General features: G+C 44.5%; 1 protein-coding gene across 2 annotated transcripts in view; it reads right to left on the bottom strand.

Annotated features, from left to right (window-relative positions):
• The window catches only part of kcnc1a (potassium voltage-gated channel, Shaw-related subfamily, member 1a), a gene marked incomplete at both ends in the record, with an annotated part of 28,590 nt that extends 9,333 nt beyond the window's left edge, over positions 1 to 19,257 (bottom strand). The window contains 2 exons of one of the 2 annotated variants that reach the window (XM_083687938.1): positions 1,578 to 2,514; positions 18,691 to 19,257. In XM_083687938.1, coding sequence (XP_083544064.1) covers positions 1,578 to 2,514; positions 18,691 to 19,257 — 1,504 coding nt within the window. The remainder of the gene's footprint in view (positions 1 to 1,577; positions 2,515 to 18,690) is intronic. The other variant, XM_083687939.1, reaches the window with a different exon arrangement.
• Between the last annotated feature and the right edge of the window lie 493 nt (positions 19,258 to 19,750).

The raw sequence follows: 19,750 nt of genomic DNA, 5'->3' as shown, positions 1-19,750 counted from the left end.
TGCCATGGCAACATGCACTGGCACAAAGAAAGAGAGGGGGGGGGGGGGGAATTAAATAAATAAGACATTAAGTGAGAGAGGATGGTAGGAAGGTGAAAACAAGCACTCCCTTTACCACCTCCAGAGAGAACATACAGTACAGTACTGCAGTATTTGGTGAAAAATCTCCTAAGATCACAGAGGACATTGTACGGTACTGTACACCTGATTGCGATGAGTGTAGTGTACAGTAGAGGAGAGTCATAAAGTGTGTGAACCTTGCTACTCCTGCGACAGTCAGCTCATGTCACCTTTGGATATTCTCTCATTCTGTCTCTCCCGCTCTCTCTCTGTCTCTGCAGGCAGTTAGTTCAGGTGATAGGACCTTATGGCACAGAAAGTGGAGCCACCATCATCTGACTAGGTGCATGTGCGTGTGTGTGTGTGTGTGTGTATGTGTGTGTGTGTGTGTGTGTGTGTGTGTGTGTGTGTGTGTGTGTGTGTGTGTGTGTGTGTGTGTGTGTGTGTGTGTTCGTGGCTGTTAGTCATGGACATTGCCTGTGATGGTTAAAGGTGACAGGTGACAGTAAATATACAGCTGTCAACAGATGCACTCATGGCTATTTCAATGGCAGGCAGGTTATAAATACACACTATTCACACTACCTCACTGACAAAGGAACACATGGAATCAGTATGATTGGGGCCCTGGGGACTGGGCGATACAGCTACTGTATACAGAAAGACATCAATAAATTAGATTAAAAAGACTGAAAATAGCTGAGGCCCCAAGGCAGTGTATGCTCTCTACAGATGATCAGGTCTCCAAGCTGACCAAGGAGAAAAAAAGAAAGAGAATCACAGCTGAGTCATTCATCACACCTGTGTCATCAGGAAGTCCCAGGGACTTCCTGCAATTGATGAGTTCTCCTTGAAGAAGTCCCCACCCCCTACTCTCTCTCTCTCTCTCTCCTCATCTCCTCTCCTCTTCTCTCCCGTGAGTCACACACTTTAAATGCACTCATACCACTGGTGCTACAGTAATCATATAAGATAACCACTGTTAAACAACTTGCAGTTAAACCACTTATTTTTATAATGTATAAGAGATTTTACAAATTATGCTAAATAGTTCCATACTTTCATGGCCTATACAGCCTTAATGTAGCCCAGCTATCTTAGGCACTCACCCTCAGGAAAAACAGAAGCCTAAACTTCTGTCTCAGCATTTGTGTTTTTGCTGAGACAGCAAACAAGCAAACTACAACTAAAAATAAAAAATGGGGGGTAGTCTGGTGTGGTATGAGGTTCATCATGTCTGGGGAGGGAGTGGTATGTATATGTATATGTGCAGTGGTCACATACTGTGTAGCTAGGGGCTCAGTACATTCAACAGTTCCTGGTGAGATGGCAGTGTGCAGAATTGTGATTGGTGAGTAGAAGGGACTTTCAGAGGTATGGTAAAAGGGGGTTTAGTCTCATATTTGACCATGTGTATTTCTCATCCATCTAGCCAGTGTGAGGTTTCTTACCTGCTCTGGTGGTCTCTACTCTGGACTCTGCTCTGGACTCTGCTCTGGACTCTGCTCTGGTCTCCGGTCTGGTCTCTGCTCTGCTCGGCTCTTGGATCTCTTCCTGCGGTGCCAAGGGGCACGTTTCACTCGTGCTGTTGTGGGGAGAGTTCACCCCTGACTTACAGTAGTTGGGTGAGCCCAGCTGTGGGGCACGGGGGATATGCTTGTTCTTTTTCTTTGGTAGTTTCTGCTTAGCCATAGCCAGTGAGTAATACATCCCAAAGTTGTTGACAATAACAGGCACTGGCATGGCGATGGTCAGCACACCTGACAGGGCACACAGGGCGCCCACCAGCATGCCCGACCACGTCTGAGGGTACATGTCTCCATAGCCGAGGGTGGTCATGGTCACCACCGCCCACCAAAATCCAATAGGAATGTTCTTAAAGTGCGTATGCTCACTGGCGCGAGGGTCGTTGGGCTTGGCACCGATCCGCTCAGCATAATAGATCATTGTAGCAAAGATGAGGACTCCGAGGGCGAGGAAGATGATGAGGAGCAGGAACTCGTTGGTGCTGGCTCGGAGCGTGTGGCCTAGGACCCTTAGCCCCACAAAGTGTCGAGTCAGCTTGAAGATTCGCAGGATCCTGACGAAACGTACCACTCGCAGGAAACCTAATACATCCTTGGCTGCCTTAGACGAGAGCCCGCTCAACGCTACCTCCAGGTAGAAGGGCAGGATGGCTACGAAGTCGATAATATTCAAGGTGTTCCGGATAAACTCCAGCTTGTTTGGACAGAAGGTGACACGCATTAGGAACTCAAAGGTAAACCACACCACGCAGACACCCTCAATGTAGGTGAGGAAGACCACGGTCTCAGTCTCTTGGTAGACACGCGTGATGTTGTCCAGCGGGTCGATTTCGGTACGGTTGATGATGGGGTTGAAGGCCTCGTGCGTCTCCAGGCAGAAGGTGGTGATGGACACCACAATGAAGAACAGAGAGGCGAATGCCACCCACTGTAGGAGATACAGAGGGAGGGAGGAAGGGAAGGAGTGAGAGAGGAAGAGGGAGAAAAGGGGGGAGTGGAGAGAGATAGAGAGGGAGATAGGGAGAGAGAGAGAGAGAGAGAGAGAGAGAGGGATGGGGAGGGAGAGAGTGAAGGAAGGAGGGAGGGAGAGAAGAATGGGGAGGGAGGGAAAAGTGGGAGGGAGAGAAATAGGGGGGAGAAGAAAAAAGACAGGGAGAGATTATAAGTGAGGGAGCTGAGCTTAGAGTACAGTACAAACCTGTAGGAACAAAAATCTAGGTCAGTGTTCTTAAATACGGGTGCCTCTTGGAAGGACATGCCCCTAAAAGGGTGCTTCTCACATAGAAGGTCAGCTGAGTTACATCAGTTTAAATGGGGAAAGGGGGCTCTGCTGTATTTTACATGAGGAAGCTTTTTTTTAGGTCAGGTTTTGCACTAGCAGGCATTTGAGGTTTTCTTTCGAGAAGAGTGGGCACTGCACAAGGCCCAAACGATGCCACGTGACCATGCCAGGGAGCTGCACTCATTGATTCAGAATAGTGTTTTAATGTATAATCCTCTCTGATATGGCTGCCCATAGATTAGCCTGAGTCTGATAGCAGTGCTGCTAGTGCTGCTACTGCTGCTGATGCTGCTGATGCTGCCAGAGAAGGCTGATGGGGTTGTGTAACTCCACTTAACACCACTGGAATATTAAACAGCCGGGTCTGGCTCAGGGCTAGGAGGCTCTCTCTGCCAGGCACGTACAGCACACAGTCACGTGAGCTGGAGCCCTACCTGGACAAGCAGGGTTTCTAGAGATAAATGCCATTTACGGTTTAACAAGAATTGTACGGTCTTCATTTGATTTTTGTTTTTGTTTTACATGGCCCTTACATGGCCCCTTCAATATCCTTCACCAATAACAAACTTGGCCAACTTTTGTTTCTGCCAAGAACCCAGTACAATGTCAATATAACCTATACAACATACTGTAAATCAAATGATACCTTTGAACTCCAAATATGGTATGAGTCAGTGAGCGCACTCCTTAGAATGTGATTGCGACACTGATTCTCATAACAAACACCCCCTTAATAGCTTCTCAGGAGAAAAGGTTAAATTGAAAAAAGAAACACACTATAGAGTGTTGAGAAACGAAGTGACCCTTGCATAATGATTTCCCATGGCTCGCTAAAGTCAAATTCAGACTACTACATTCTATATGTCCCACTTGACACGACTAGAATCAGAGACAGCAGATGCAGAAAGTCTGACTGACCCATTCAATTGAAGGAAGATCATGACTATGAAAAATTGTGCAAGGGAGGCTGACTCTGATTCTCGCTATTGTTGTTGAAGGCTGTGCAAGCTGCAGGCTGTAGAGCAGATGACCCCTTGTGCCAGGCCATTTCCCCTCGCCCCCCCACACACCTATAACCTACAAATCCCTCTCCTTTGAAGTAGGAAATAACTCACAAAGGAAAGTTACCTCCACATCTTCACCCCTCCTATATGTTAAACGAAAGTACAAGACACCATTTTCCTCAGAATGATCAATACTGGGAATAATGACATTTAGAATGAAATGCTGAATGTGACGCCCAGTTGATCTCTGACCAATTAAGGTTCATCAAGGTTTATGACCTTCCCCTTTTCTGACCTTCCCCTTTTCAGAGCCTATAAACCTAAGTTGTCACAGCACAATCTTTAATGGACATGAGACCAGTTGTTGACTGGCCTAGTCGGTGCAGCTGGGAGACTAAAGTCACTTACTCACTGTTTGGACAGAAGGTGACACGCATTAGGAACTCAAAGGTAAACCACACCATGCAGACGCCCTCAATGTAGGTGAGGAAGACCATGGTCTCAGTCTCTTAGTAGTCACTCCCCCCCCTCCTTTTATCACACCTGGAACAAAGGACCTCCTGCTGTACCACGAGCTTAAACCGCCTGTAAAAGTTAGGATTTCCTGCAGCGTTAGCAAAAGGCTAACCACCACTACCACAAAACAACTGCTACAATACAAACTTTATATTCTCCAACTAGCAAAGGTTACAACAGCCCAAACCTGATCCTCTTGCTGGATTTCGCTTGCTGCGTGTTCATCTTGAGAGTGTGGATGGAAAGGACACTGTGTTTTCTTCAAGCGATCAAAGTTCAAGGCGCTTCAAAGTAACTATCCGGGTTTACTCTCTCTTTTGTACAAGGCATTGTGTGCTAGTGTAACGTTAGATTGGTAAATATTGTATTGTGTAGACTGTAGTCTTACCATCCAAATTATCAAATCTGCCGCCATTTGCTGTACACGCCCACTTCGCACGCTCTTCTGAAGCTTGTGAGTTTGCCCAAACCCCCGTTATAAGTTTTGTACATTGTATAGCTCCCGCATATATGATAGAATTGTCTATTTATCGATTTATTTGACACAATATTCCAACGACCAACATTGATAACGTGATGCGTATCATGTGCCATACCCATTTATCATTTACTTTATAACTTTTACGAGGCCCTTGTGCAATGTGTGCTAATGAAACAGATGGTAGGCTGCAGAGGTCTGGAGATGGCAGGCACACATGACAGGCAGAGTGGTGTCTGGAGAGGTCTTCAACTCTCAGCTGGCTTTCTTTGAAACACACACACACACACACACACACACACACACACACACACACACACACAGACACACACACACACCTCTCTATCTTGTCTAAATGGCAATCAAAATGACTTTGTTTTCTTTCTCTATATGTGTCTCCATCCGTGCCCTCCACATAAAAACACCTTACTGCTTGGGTTTCTGAAATGAGGACAGCTGTACTCCAGCCAGTAAGAAGAGACTGTTAGTGTCCTTGTCATCACGGACCTGTGTTCATAAGACTTGGTGACAAGCCCAGAAAAGGTGACAGACGTCCTTCTGTATTTGTCAACTGCATTACTGGACACCATTGCTGCCTGTATCACATGCCTGGGGAACAATGCTTGCTGCTGACAAACTTTCTGTACAGTTTGTAACATAAAACAATGTAGCATAAACGATAAAATAAAAAACAACATAATTCATACAGCACATGACAAGTAAAGTTGTTGTTACAAGTAAGATTGTATAGGTACTGTCAAAATACTGTCAATCAAGTGTTATACTATAGGTTAACTTTTGACCAAACTTGAGTGTGTGTGTGTGTGTGTGGTACAGTTGATGATGGAAAACACTCTGGAAGAAGGACAAGCACAAAAAGCAATTCACGACAAACGAACTCAGTGCTATACTATAAATAAGAGGTAATATACAGTACCAGTCAAAGGTTTGGACACACCTTGCCAAGAGTGTGCAAAGCTGTCATCAAAGCAAAAGGTGACTACTTTGAAGAATCTAAAATATAAAACATATTCTGGTTTGTTTAACACTTTTTTGTTTACTACATAATTCCATATGTGTTCCCTCATAGTTTTGATGTCTTCAATATTAATCTATAATGTAGAAAATAATAAAAAATAAAGACCATTGAATGAGAAGGTGTGTCCAAACTTTTGACTGGTACTGTATAGTAATATATTATAATATAAGTGCATTATAACACACTCACGTGAATTACTGCATGTGAATTATAGTGTTGTAGTTTAGATATAGGTTTGTTTTCCGGATTTACCATAATAAATGTGATTACTTGTTGAGTCCTGATGAATCTGTTTTACAGGATAACAGGAAGTCTTTTTAATTATCCATTACGAAGTCAAATTTCCTGCATTGTGAAAGTAAAGTGAAAACATTCCAAGTGAGACAATGAATCTGGTCAGGTCAGGTCTGTCAGTACTGTAGCATGTTACGGTGTTGGATTTGAGCCATTTTGTTGTTTAGATTACAGGTGAAGGAAGGAGCAGCTCAGACTACCCACATATAATCCCACACATACAATCCCACGCATAGCACAGACCCAAACTGCATAATGTTCTAATTCAACTAGAACAACACTGTAATCTCAGAGTCAGACTCCTGAATCTGTATCACTACAGACATAATGGAGAGGGCATGGGCATTGCCTGATGCCTATTTGACAGTCTGCAAAAAAGCACATTGTGAAAATGGTAATATCATAATCATTTTTTAATAGTTTTGTTTGTTTACAATTCAGCACCACTTTAATTTTGTACCTGTTAGTTACCCCAAAGTAAACATTGTAAATACTGAAACAAGATTGCAAAATAAAGCGTTACCATACTGTATGTTCTTAAGAGAGCCTTGGAGAACTCAGACATTTAGTCCAGTGAAGTGGCATCTTTAACAGTGAGGGAAATTTTCCCTTGGTGTCTGGCTGGGCAAGGCCTCATCCTTCAGATGGATGGGGGGAACCAAGGACAATGCTACGATTATGACTGAGCATATAGCCACTCTCTCAATGCAAACCAATCAGCAGCTAGCCCTCATCCTGTCAGTTTGCATCACAGACTCCTCTTCTCATCAGGGCTGTTAATAGAACAGACCTGTGGGAAATAAACACCCAACAACTAAACATCCGCCAGCCACACTGCACTCCATCATACCTTGGCAAGATGGAGCTTCATTAACATCGATAACAATAACAACAACAACAACAACAACAGCAACAACAACAACAACAATAACAACAAGTACCTGACTTTATTGACATTGAGAAGCAATGGCACTGAATGGTTATCAAAATTCAATAATTATGGAGATATCTCACTGTTGAGCAAAGTATTTGGACACGTTTCCTGTTAAATCTACAATACAGGTTGAGTTTCTGTATCGTGAGGATATGGTTCTACAGGGTTCGGGTTAGAGGATACTGTAGTGAATACAACAATAAAGTATTATAAGTGAAAGAGCTGCAAGGTACATTACATTAAGAGCATATCAAAATAACCAGTTATGCAAAAACAATTTAGGTGAGTTGGAAGCCTCAGACACAGTGCCACTAAGTGTGGGAGACAGCAGCTTTGAGTCAATGCTAAAAAATAAACCTGCAAGCAGACCCTTCTCTCCTACAACCACTCCCACTCTCTCCATCTCTTTTAGACGCATACCTCCTAGAGATGAAAGCATGTCACGTTCTCTTATGTAACTACCTTTCTCTCCACCCATCCATTTTGCCTTTCTGTGGGTTTTATGAGGTTGTGACAATGGTGTACTTGTGTGTTTTAGTCTGCATTTATGTACAGTATACTGTACTACATGTTTTTATGTTTCATTAAATCAATACACAATAGTAGTGTGTGTGCTTGTGTTAGTGTGACTAGATGTTATTGGGGAGGAATCTGATGGTGAGGAGGGAAGTGAGGGAGAGCCCCTGGGGGCTCATAAAGCTTTCTAGAATCAGCAGATCCTAATGAGACAAGAGAAGGTTATGCCATGAATCAAGTACCCTATGGGGTCACTGCCAAAGGGATCAAAGTAAAGTCCCTGTCTAACAACTGTCCACAAGCATTTTTGTGTGAAAAATACCCTTGTACGTTAAGCCTACTGTATGTATGAACAGCTCTGATTTGCCTTGATTGACAGTTTAATGGCAGTGTCAATAGGTGGACACAATCCACTCCCACTACCCACAACATTAACAACTAAAGGCCACAACACTTCTGTAATAAACTAGCTAATATCATGAGTGGTTTGTCATTCATCAATCCATAAAACACACACTTGGCCAATGCAGCTATACAGACAGCAACATTGCTAACTACATAAGCTGGCTGGCAGCTCCACACTGCAACAAAGTAAATTTTGACTTTTGTGGTGAATTAATCTTGTTTAGACTCTTGTTTAGACTTAGTGTGTTGCTGTAAGTTATCTTGCCAGAAGCCTAGGGTGCTAGTTTCTGTTGAGAATAGACTGTGTTTGAAGCCAATCACTGTCAAGTACTAGTGGGAGGGGCTGCAACTTTGCTAACTACTTAAACAGGCTGGTCATTAACTGGTTGTTTGGTGGGAGGGGCTGCAACTCTGCTAGGTCATCAGCAATTACAGAATCTGTACTTCTATCCTGACTGTCTAAGAGGGACAGCCTCTGCGATAGCCTCTTGACACGAAGACGCCTGACACAAAGACGAGGGAGTCCATCAAGGAAGGCCTGAGAGAAGGGCCAGACGACTAAGGATTTGTTTTCGCTACGCTTGTGTGTATATAGCGCTACCTGCATCTCATATTGCCTTGCAAACCCTCCAACTATACCTGTAACTACCACAATGTGCTTTCTCCCCATTCCTGTTATTTCATCCCTCAGGAGGACACATAGACGCTATACCTCCCCCTCGCAACCCAACCAATCTAGTCTACCCACCATGCTCAATCGGCCACGACCTCGCTGTCGCGGGAGGACTTTGGAACTGCCAGTCAGCAGTCCGGAAGGCAGAGGCTATTTCAGCCTATGTCTGCTTCATGTCCCTCCACTTCCTGGTTCTCACTGAGACATGGATTACACCGGAAACACAGCTACTCCGGCAGCTCTCTCTGATGCCTACTCCTTTTTTCACTCCCCTAGACTCTCTGGTCGAGGGGGTGGCACAGGGCTCCTCATCTCACCTAAGTGGTCACATAATGTCCTTCCCTTATCACACCTGTCCATATCCACCTTCGAATTCCATGCTGTTTCTGTCACCTTCCCTGTCAAACTTCACATTGTTGTTATCTATCGTTCCCCTGGGCAGCTTTCTAATTTCAAGAAAGAAATGGATGTCCTTCTCAGCCTCTTCCCTGAAGATGGCACACCGCTCACACTACTGGGTGACTTCTACATCCAGTCAGAGAAGTTTCACTTGTCTGACCTTCTTAACGTTCTCTCCTCGTTCAACCTTACCTTTTCCCACTCTCCTCCGACTCATAAGGCAGGCAATCAGCTCGACCTTGTCTTCACCAGATCCTTCCATACCTCCAACCTTACTGTTACCCCTCTTCCAGACCATCATTTTGTATCCTTCTCCCTTCCCCTCAAATCCACCCCCTCCCAGTCAGAACCCTCTCCCTCACCTCTCTCTCTTCCTCTGTCTTATCCTCCCTACCCTCTGTTGAATCTTTCTCCCTTCTATCTATTGATGCAACCTCCTCCACCCTCGTGTCCACTTTTTCCTCATCCTTTGACTCTTTCTGTTCACTGACCACAAGGCCAGCACGATCCTCTCCATGTGCTCCTTGGCTGTCTGAAACCCTGCAAACTTGTAGATTAGGGCTCCAGGCAGCTGAGAGGAAATGGAGTAAAACCGGCCTCCCTGATGACCTAAAACCTTATCTCTCTCACCTCCTCAACTACACCTCCTCTGCATCAGCTGCTAAAAATTCTTACTACCATTCCAAAATTCAATCCTCTGCGTCTGACCCAAGGAAACTGTTCTCCACATTTTCCTCACTCCTCAACGCCCCCCCCCCCTCCTCCCTGTCTGCAGATGACTTTGTCAACTACTTTGAAAAGAAGGTTGATGACATTAGCAGCTCCTTCACTCAACCTCTCGCCAACACCGCTACCACTCCTCCTAAACCCACTGCGCTACACCCGGTCTCTGGTTCATCAGCTTCCCCCCCTCTCCCCTGATGATATACTAAAACTTGTCACATCCAAGCGTGCAACCACCTGCCCTCTCGATCCTATCCCCTCACCCTTTCTCCAATCCATCTCCAAAGACCTCCTTCCGTTCCTTACCACCATAATCAATTCCTCTCTATCCACAGGATCTGTCCCAGCTGTCTTTAAGACAGCCAGAGTCAAGCCTCTTCTCAAGAAGCCAACTCTTGACCCGTCTGCTGTCCATAACTACAGACCAGTATCCCTTCTCTCTTTCTTATCTAAAACACTTGAACGTGCTGTCTCTAACCAACTGTCTCACTATCTCCTTCAGAACAACCTCCTTTAACCTCACCAATCTGGCTTTAAGGCTGGACACTACTACGACTACTGAGACTGCTCTCCTTGCTGTCACAGAGACCCTCCACTCTGCTCAAGCTTCCTCCCTGTCCTCTCATTCTTCTGGACCTGTCTGTTGCAATCGACACAGTAAACCACCAGATCCTTCTCTCTCTCAGAGTTGGGCATCTCTAGCTCTGCACTCTCCTGGTTTGCATCCTACCTGGCCGATCGCTCTTACCAGGTGACGTGGAGAGGGTCGCTGTCCTCTTCACGCGCCCCCCCCCCCCAGGGCTCCATCCTAGGGCCCTTACTGTTCTCCCTTTATACCAAATCTCTTGGCTTTGTAATTTCCTCACATGGTTTCTCCTACCACTGCTACACTAATGACACTCAACTCTTTCTCTCCCCCCCCCCCCCGCAGATGGTTTCCTCCATCACAGTCGAGAACTCCACTGTGACCTCCATACGTCCATTCCTCACGAGAGAAGCAGCACAACTCTTGGTCCAGGCACTTGTGATCTCCTGCCTTGACTACTGCAACGCACTTGGCTGGGCTCCCCACCTCCGCCATCAGACCTCTGCAGCTCATCCAGAATGCTGCTACCCGTCTGATGTTCAATCTCCCCAAATTCTCTCATTTCACCCCCCCCCCCCCTCCTCCGCACCTTTCACTGGCTCCCGGTTGTAGCGCGCATCAGATTCAAGACCCTGGTGCTCGCCTATCGGGCGGTAAAGGGAACAGCTCCTCCCTACTTGCAAGCAATGGTAAGCCCCCAAACCCCTGCCCGATTACTCCTTTTTTTACTCCATTTCCACCTCGGCTGCCCGCCTGGCACCGCTGGCTCTATGAGGATGCAGCTGTTCAGTCACAGCTTTTCACTGTCTTGGCGCCCTGGTGGTGGAATGAGCTTCCCACTGCTGTTAGGACTGCAGAGTCACTACCTATCTTCCGCTGTAGACTGAAGATCCATCTCTTCAGCCTACATCTTGACTGTCCCTCCTAAAGACCTCTTTACCCCCCACTACCCCTCTGTACAGTTCCTCTACTGTTAATCTTTTTTTTTAAATAATAATAATACAAAATTAAATAAAAATAAACCTTCCTTCTTCTAGCATTGTGACTGCCAATGGCACCTGGTCCTAGCATAGATTTTAGCTTATGATGACTGATGTATAGATGATTCACTTACTTTAGACAAGTGTACTTGTTGTAAGTTGCTTTGGATAAAAGCGTCTGCTAAATGTCAAAATGTAAATGTAAATCATCAAATATACAGAACAAGTCCTTGGTACTATAAAATAATGTCAGATTGACATTTCAATGCGATCAACTGCTCATTTATGTAGGCCTATGCCTATAAGGTTTTTGAAGCATAGTAACATCCTTGAATAAAATGCAAGTGGCTGTTTTCAGTTTCAGGTTATGAATAGAATTTAACTTTCAAGTTTACATGGTGTATTGCTTGTGCAGATGCCATGTAGAACGCAAAGTTAGCTCTGAGTTCCCCTACATCCCTGTACCACTCACTCACTCTGTTCTCTGATGAGGCAGATAACAAGGTTATTGCTATGAGACATAAAGTGTATATCCCACTTCACATTATTTCCTGTATGACTGTGCACACAGAGACAACTGCACACTCAGCGTTTACAGCACACTGATGAATGGGCTACGCAGATATTACTCTAGTCTGTTAAAACTCAAGACTATCTATTCACACACAAACCATAGTGGTGTCTGGACAATAAGGGCTGGTTTCCAGGACACAGATTAAGCCTAGACCTAGACTAAAAAGCATCCTCAATGGAAAATTTCCAGTGCGATTAATCCAGGACTAGGCCTAATCTTTGTCTCGGAAACTACCCCTTAATGTACTGTACTGCAAGTAAGCAGCGCTGTCAGCAGTGATGGCAGTCATCTCAAACAATTTGAAGATAAATGGCAAGAGTACTGCATGCTGTATCATCAAGGCATAATCAAAATCATCACCAAAGCCTTTGCTACAGTATAACAACCTATCACTTTTCGCTGGATTTTTGGATTTTGGAAAAAGACCAACGTGAATTATTCTTATCTGAAATATGATAATTTAGGTCTAAGGCTCAAGAGCTCTTACAATCACTGATATTGAGACACTGATGCGTAATATAATAATAACAAATGTTGGCATCATAGAAAATGGGTGAGAAATCCGACATTTAGGTGACATGAGTTTGTTGAAAGGGAACCACTGAGCTGAAGAGGAAGTGATCTGTGTATTGTGACTGTCCAATGATACAGGCTGAAATGAGAAAGAAACAGGTTCTGCTAATGGACCCTGGCAACATATACACCAAGCATTTGCCCGCACCATGTGTAGCAGTGGTGCCTAGGCTGAGTGCCAGTGTGCCATTCCTTGTCACTGCTACCCACACCACTCATGCAAAATCATGTCCATGTCATCAGCACCCCCCACTATTCTAGAGAGACACATTTTAAAAACTACTACTACTATTTTCAACTGTAAGATGGTCTGATGCTGACTGTCAACTGCCAATGTTAAGAAAGCGTTCATTTTCAACCCATTTCAACTCACATTAGAGATTGAGCATCAAATGACAACCTTAAGTCAACGTTGAACAATAACCATCACATAACAACATCTAATAAACTGTATAAATGTTAATTCCAACCAACATGTGACTAACCAATAACCATCAAATAACAATGTCAATCCAACATTGCAAAAGCTACAGAACTCCAGCATTTGCATTTTGACATTTAAAAAACTTTCAAAACCATTGCACAACATCAGTTGGTTAGTTTTTGACTGTTGCACAACTGTGACACAATATAAAATGCCTTTGGTTGCAGAGGTTGAAAACATCCTTAAGGATTGATTATGCCTGACAGTTTCTTCTTAGTCTCAACTCAAAATGTATATTTATTCACTAATCGTATATTTTTATATTAATTTATTCACTAATCAAATTTGGAGAGTCACACATTAGATCTGTGAATACCAGGTAGCCCTGAAGTAAGTTGGTCAACAAGAAGGGCACAGAATTGCAGACCGAAGTCTCTGATGGGACAAGCTTTCATATGGGACAGTCATATGGGACGGTGTCTACATTCCAATGGGATAGAATCTAAGTAATGACAAGAGATCAGATATGGTCTGTCACAGCTTTAGAGCCACTTCCAGGATATACCAAAAGTGATGATGTGTGAAAATTCAGGTCCAACGTGGACCGAAAAGCTGTAGGTTTTCGCAGTGTCATGAACAAAATTTGTCATCATGGGTGTTTGGGGTCATGAGTGACTTTTATGGACCAGAGTCTAACAGCTTGTGGATGATGGCAGAGGGAATGTCTGCTATTTGACTTAAATGTGTTTAAATGTGGCTGAGACAAAGACAAGGATCGTCTGATCTTCCAGTGGGAATGGTGATCAATAACCCCATCTTTCAGCCCGGAATATCTATTTACAGTTGAATGAGCATGCCTGGTAGACATCCTGAAGAAATCGCGCCTTGCCTGTTGTCAATTCCTTTGCTATTATAATGTATATAGTATAGGCCAACTGGCTCTCACACCTATGTTCTATTGTTGGATAGTATTTAAGGACAAGGACAGCAAGATTTCCTTAGAGTTTCTCGGATTAGGCCTATGGGCACCCATCTCCTGTGTTGTCCTTGACACACATAGCATTAAACATATGGTTAAACTTCCATTTGTTTGCTACAGTTATACTTTACTTTGGAACTGTTAAATTGGTTAATTTGATACTCTATTCTCATTCTTCCTATGTGCATTAATGTGCTGTTGTGTGCTAGATAAAGGTTCTGTTAAAACAGCACAGCAACAGCAACATAATCATGACCAGATTCTCCCGTTAATGTCTAATGTTCACATGCATCTCTAACAACACATAGTCGTAGAGTATAAACTCCTCGCGATTCATTGTAACTTGACGGCACGGTAGTGGTATATTGGGTATTCTTAATGTAATCTAGGGTGAGGGTTAAGGTTTGTCACACAGGGACGAGCAAATCATTATCAATCATTATTAACCATAAAATATCTTTTGGAGTCAGATATAACGTAATGTTAACTTGTGTTGGTCATGTGACCACTCATGTAGAGTCTGCTCTATCATATCCATAACCATCTGAAGTTGTACTGGGAAATAAATGTCTATCTTATCTTAAAATCTTATTCTTAACCCGTCCAGTCCTTTCTCTATTCTTCAGTGTTTTTATTCCAAGTCTTGGGTGATCCATCCAATGATGGGTACTGTAGTCTCTGTGAGGCAGCAGTGGCATTTGCTCCCTGAATGCTGCTTCGTTGATTGCCCCAGTTAGAGTTGCTCTCTGACGTGCTCCTCGTTCCTCTCAGCCAGGGATATTTATAATGCAGGGGCTCGTGGGGACCCACCCCAGTGCTTTTTAAGGGGTGTCCTGCTCCACTTCTTTTAGGAGAGCTGCAAGAGATGTCCCCACCTGAGGGAACAGGGGACAGCTGGCTGGGGTTGCACTGTAGACAGCTGTGGGCTGGGTCTGGGTCTGTGTTGAGGTGTGTGACATTCCATCAAGGTCATCGAAGTAAAACGTTCTTGCTTTGAAAGAAACAGCTGGCAGGAGGGACAAGGTGTGAGTGTGTGGTGTCCAAGCACATACACCTATGAATATTCTCATTGTAATGCATAGTGCAGGATAAACTAAAAAGTATGGGTGTTGTATGATACAACAATATCCGAGCCACAGCCCCTCCAGAAACCTTTGGAGCCAGTCTCTCTGTCTGGAGCTCCTTCAAATGGGTATCACTTCCTGGTTTAGTGGGGGCATGGTTACCCAGCATATCTGATCTGTAATGGGATGCCTCCCTGTCTCTCCATTAATTAACAGGGTTTGTGCCCACTCCACTATTGTAGCCTAATTAATGCAAATCGCTCCAGCCCTCTAAGGACCAGCCAGCCTTGCTGTGTTCAGCATGGATCTGTTATTCACACTGTGCTGGTTATAGAGCTTCCCTCCCAACACACCCCTGTCAGGGAGTGGTGAACAAGGTGAACACTTAGGCTTCATTTTTGATGCAGGTGCACTTTTTCGCATTCCTTTTAAGTAGTATGGATCTCATTCTGAACTCAAGGACGGTTTTCTCCCTGAATGGTTGAGGTCAAAGTTGCTGGCAGGGTGGGATGGTTACAGCAGTCTCCTCACATTAAAGCTGACACGTCCACTTTAAAAGCTAAAGCATGATATTGATTTTGAATCTCTTCCTCCACAGAAACTCACTGCTGTTTTCTTGTGTGACTTTAGAGTGAAACGGTGCAACAACACACAGCTGTAGCTAAATGAGAAGAAAGAAACCTCCTACCCATTTCCATCCAGCTCCCACCTCCACTCCTAACCAGGGCAATCTCACATCTTCTTTTCCCTCTCTCCCAAACCCGACCGACGCCCATCCGCACGCTCTTCTAGCTGCACAATGTCACTTCACAACATCATCATCACTTAAACATATATTACTAAAGCATGTCTTTATATCTGTAAATGGGGATCTATGAACCACTCAGGACAATCTGCCTTCTCACAAATCCAGGAAGTAGACGCTAAATCATCAAAAGTCCTCAAACACAGATCCTCAAACAAACTATGGCTTAAACACAGACCCCTCTGCAAATTGAGGACAAACTGTTTTTGAGGAGTCAAGTTGTTCTTGATGTAGGTGATTATGCCTGTCTTGTGATGTCTCTCTGTAAGGGATGAGGGCTGTATGAACACCTGTTCACAAGAATGTTAGGTTTACAGAGCCATGTTTGTAATTTACTGCAACATGTACCTACATGGTAGACTGGTAGTGCATTAATGACCATGTATTTCAACAGGTATACGTGAGCTTGTATGCCAGCAGAGCAGGAGGAGGGCGTGAGATGCCAGAGCCACAGGCTGGTTAGTTATAGAGAGAGGTGTTAATGAGGTGCTCTTCACTGTCTACACAGGGATATGGCACCCTGCATAGGGAACCACCTGATATCAAAATATGATTCTCTCTCACTCTCAATCTGTCTGTCTATCTGTCTGTCTGTCTGTCTGTCTGTCTGTCTGTCTGTCTGTCTGTCTGTCTGTCTCTCTCTCTCTCTCTCTCTCTCTCTCTCTCTCTCTCTCTCTCTCTCTCTCTCTCTCTCTCTTTCTCTCTCTCTCTCTCCCTCCCTCCCTCCCTCCCTCCCTCCCTCTCTCTCTCTCTCTCTCTCTCTCTCTATCACAGGAATAAAGGCAATTTACAGATGGACAAGATTCCCAAGTGGATTTCCATGTGGTCTTTCTCATAGAGCAGTATTAAGTTTGCCCCTAGTGACCATAGGGGGCTTAATGTGGCTTTAATTAGATGTAATTGACTCCTTGGCTGGACACGGAAATTCCACATTTTGGTCTCTCAAGTTCTGCAAATGTCCTGTTTGTGTACAGTACACTGCATGGTATCTATGGTTCAAGAGATCTCCAGTAGCTCAGACACAGAGACATCCATTGTAATGCCAAAGATTAACTATCACAGCGAAAGAAAGAGAGAGAATGGGAGAAGTAGAGAGTCAAAGAATAGGAAGGAACAATAAACAAGAGAAACACGGAGCATAGACAATATACATTGTGATAGAGGGGGGGTAGTCTAGCCTGTCACTCAATCCTGCAGCGCACCATTCACTGGAGCTCTCAGGAGGATTACGAGGTGCTTAAGCTGGAGCCAAACCGGGTTGCTCCTGTGTTAACGAGTAAACAGCTGCATTTCTACATTGATCTATACAGACGTAGCCATCTCCCAGGGCACATATGTATGAGCAGACGCCCATCCTTCTGTCAAATGCTAGGGACGGACCAATTGCTAGCCAAATTCAACACAATCCAGCACAATGCAGAAAGGTGTGGAATATCAATTGATTGATTGATTTGTTAATTGTTGATCGATATTAAGGAGCCATCTGGAGAATGTTACATGGACAATATGCCAAAACAATGTAACCTGTGCTGAATTAGGGAAAGATGGACTGCTCGTGATTGTATAAAATGTCCTCACATCTTATTCTCAGGTCAGTGGGTCAGCATAGAGCTACTGTAGACCAGTTCACCAGTAACATGTCTTACTTCTAGAAGCCTGGCACTTTCTACGATTTGAATGGCACCAAGAAAAAAACAGGTCAGACAATGCAAACACTTGGGTTCTCCATAAAATACCCCCAACCATGACGATGTGAAGCAGCACATCACTTACAGATGTAAAGTTAATCAACAAGAACACTCTAATGAATATGCAACATCTCCTGATAAGATTCCTCTTCTTGACCATTTTCAATTCATCAGTATTGAGCTTTCACGGAAAAGGCGAGTTTGGTTCATGGTTAACCAGATAGCATCCTCATATGCAAGTCCTATAGACTGCATTGGAGATGGAGACTGTAGGCTATCGACATAAAAATGACCCCGCCAAGACACAGTTTGTAATAAAATCCTACTTTCACTCTGATAGTTCGTCGGGTGGTTGTCCCATTTGTCGGGCATCAAGCTTGCCAAATGTCCCTTTCAAAGTCATTTAATAGCGAGCTAAGGGAGTTAGCGAGCTAACTTCGACCAAACGCCGAGTTCGAGCTTAATTTAGCTCGCTAACTCCCTAAACGCGCTTCATAACATATGCTACCCCCGAGTAGTAGAAAAGTCAGTTTTGTTAGGCAAAATTGTTTATTTGTTAGGCACATTTCGCAAGTTTGATGCCTGACAAAGGGGATAACCACCTAACGAAGGTGAGTGTGTGAAAGTAGGATTTTATTTCAAACGATGTTTTGGCGGGGTCATTTTGATTTCGACTCATGACAAAGTCTCCGACTCCAATCCAGTCCACAGGACTTGCATAGAGGACTGATGCTATCCGTCTAGTTCATGGTGTGCTCATTATGTGGTAGTCCTCAATACGCTGATAATGGCCCCATAAAACATTCAAACCGTTGTTCAAAAGTTACGTTAAGCTATAGTCTTCATGAGATTCATTCATGAGAGAACTCCTGCGGGCCTGGAGTAAGGTAGCTGCGTGTTGCACAGCTGAGCTGCAGGAAGGGATGCAGCCGATCAATGCGACAAGACGCCCAAATATAATGCACATGTTCTCTATAATGCACATGCACTTATGTGTTGGTGATGGTTCCATTGAGCTTGGAATGCCAATGAATAGGCATATCTTTGAGCACTGCAGATTACATATTGTCAAAGCACTGTTATGAAGTCGGACAAAACTATGCTGAATATCAAAACTTGTAAAAGAAACATTTGTGTTCATCCTCTCTCTCTCTCTCTTTAAACTCACCCTTGCATATTTAGAAGAATAAGGATCCTCGAAGAGTGCCCAAACGCGCCGCTGCCAACGTCGCCACAGCCCTCCGGCCTTGGCATCTGGGGAGTCCCCAAGCGCCAATCTTTTAGTCATCTCTAGCTCCTCGTCACCGTCCGTAGCATCGCCCATGTCACCATCCGCTTCATCATTCCCATTCTCGACAGGCCCACCTCCAAAGCTATCCAAAGCCTCCTCAGCCTCTCGATGTTGTCGATAAGTCATCCAACAGCATGGTTCCACGTCCGTCTCATCGATGCCCCAAAACGCCAACTCCTCCTCGTACAACGGCCCGCACACATCCGCAGGGCAATGCAACTTGCCGGTCCTATAGTAATTGAGGATGTGGGCAAAGACACCTGGGTGTCGGTCAAAGAAGAATTCATCAATCTTGGCATCATAGTCAAAGTGACTGTGGGCATCGGGCTCGGCGAGCCAAGCTAACCGTGTGCCCGGTAATGTGCGAAGTGTGCTGCGGTAGGTCTGGTGTCTGATCCCTCCCACGTTAATCACAATACGATCGTTCTCGTCGCCTTGGCCCATTGCGTCGCTTAGGCATGTCTCGAGCAGGTCCCAGGCATTATAATGCAAACCATACGCGAGGCAACGCACTGAGACCTGGCCGACACATGAGCTCGAGAGGAGAGAAGAAAAGAGAAGGAAGATAAGGACGACACCTGATTTAATCAGTCAGCAAAAGGCACTGACTCCACTTGATGATAAGAGAAAACACAATTACTGTAGTAACCATACGAAGGAGAATAATGCCTCAATGCCTGTTCGAGATGTTGGCCAGGTGAAGCAAAAAAACTGCCTGTGGCTACCCAAGAAAAAGGAAGGAAGAAATACAAAATGCTGATGACTACATCCCAGGAGCAAAGACGACCATTCCCCCAAAAGGCGTGGATGAAAAGTGAGTGTATGTCTCCAAACAATTAAATCCTATGGCTAAGTCCAATCCCGTTCTAATTGGGTAAATGTAGGCTATAGCACTGGTGGCATCCAAAGAGAAATGAGAGCTGTGGTGCTGAACGGA

The sequence above is a fragment of the Argentina silus genome (assembly GCF_951799395.1).
Source record: "Argentina silus genome assembly, chromosome: 2".
NCBI lineage: Eukaryota > Metazoa > Chordata > Actinopteri > Argentiniformes > Argentinidae > Argentina > Argentina silus.
Note: the sequence above shows the minus strand (reverse complement) of the source record. Positions and strands in the feature narration are given on the sequence as shown.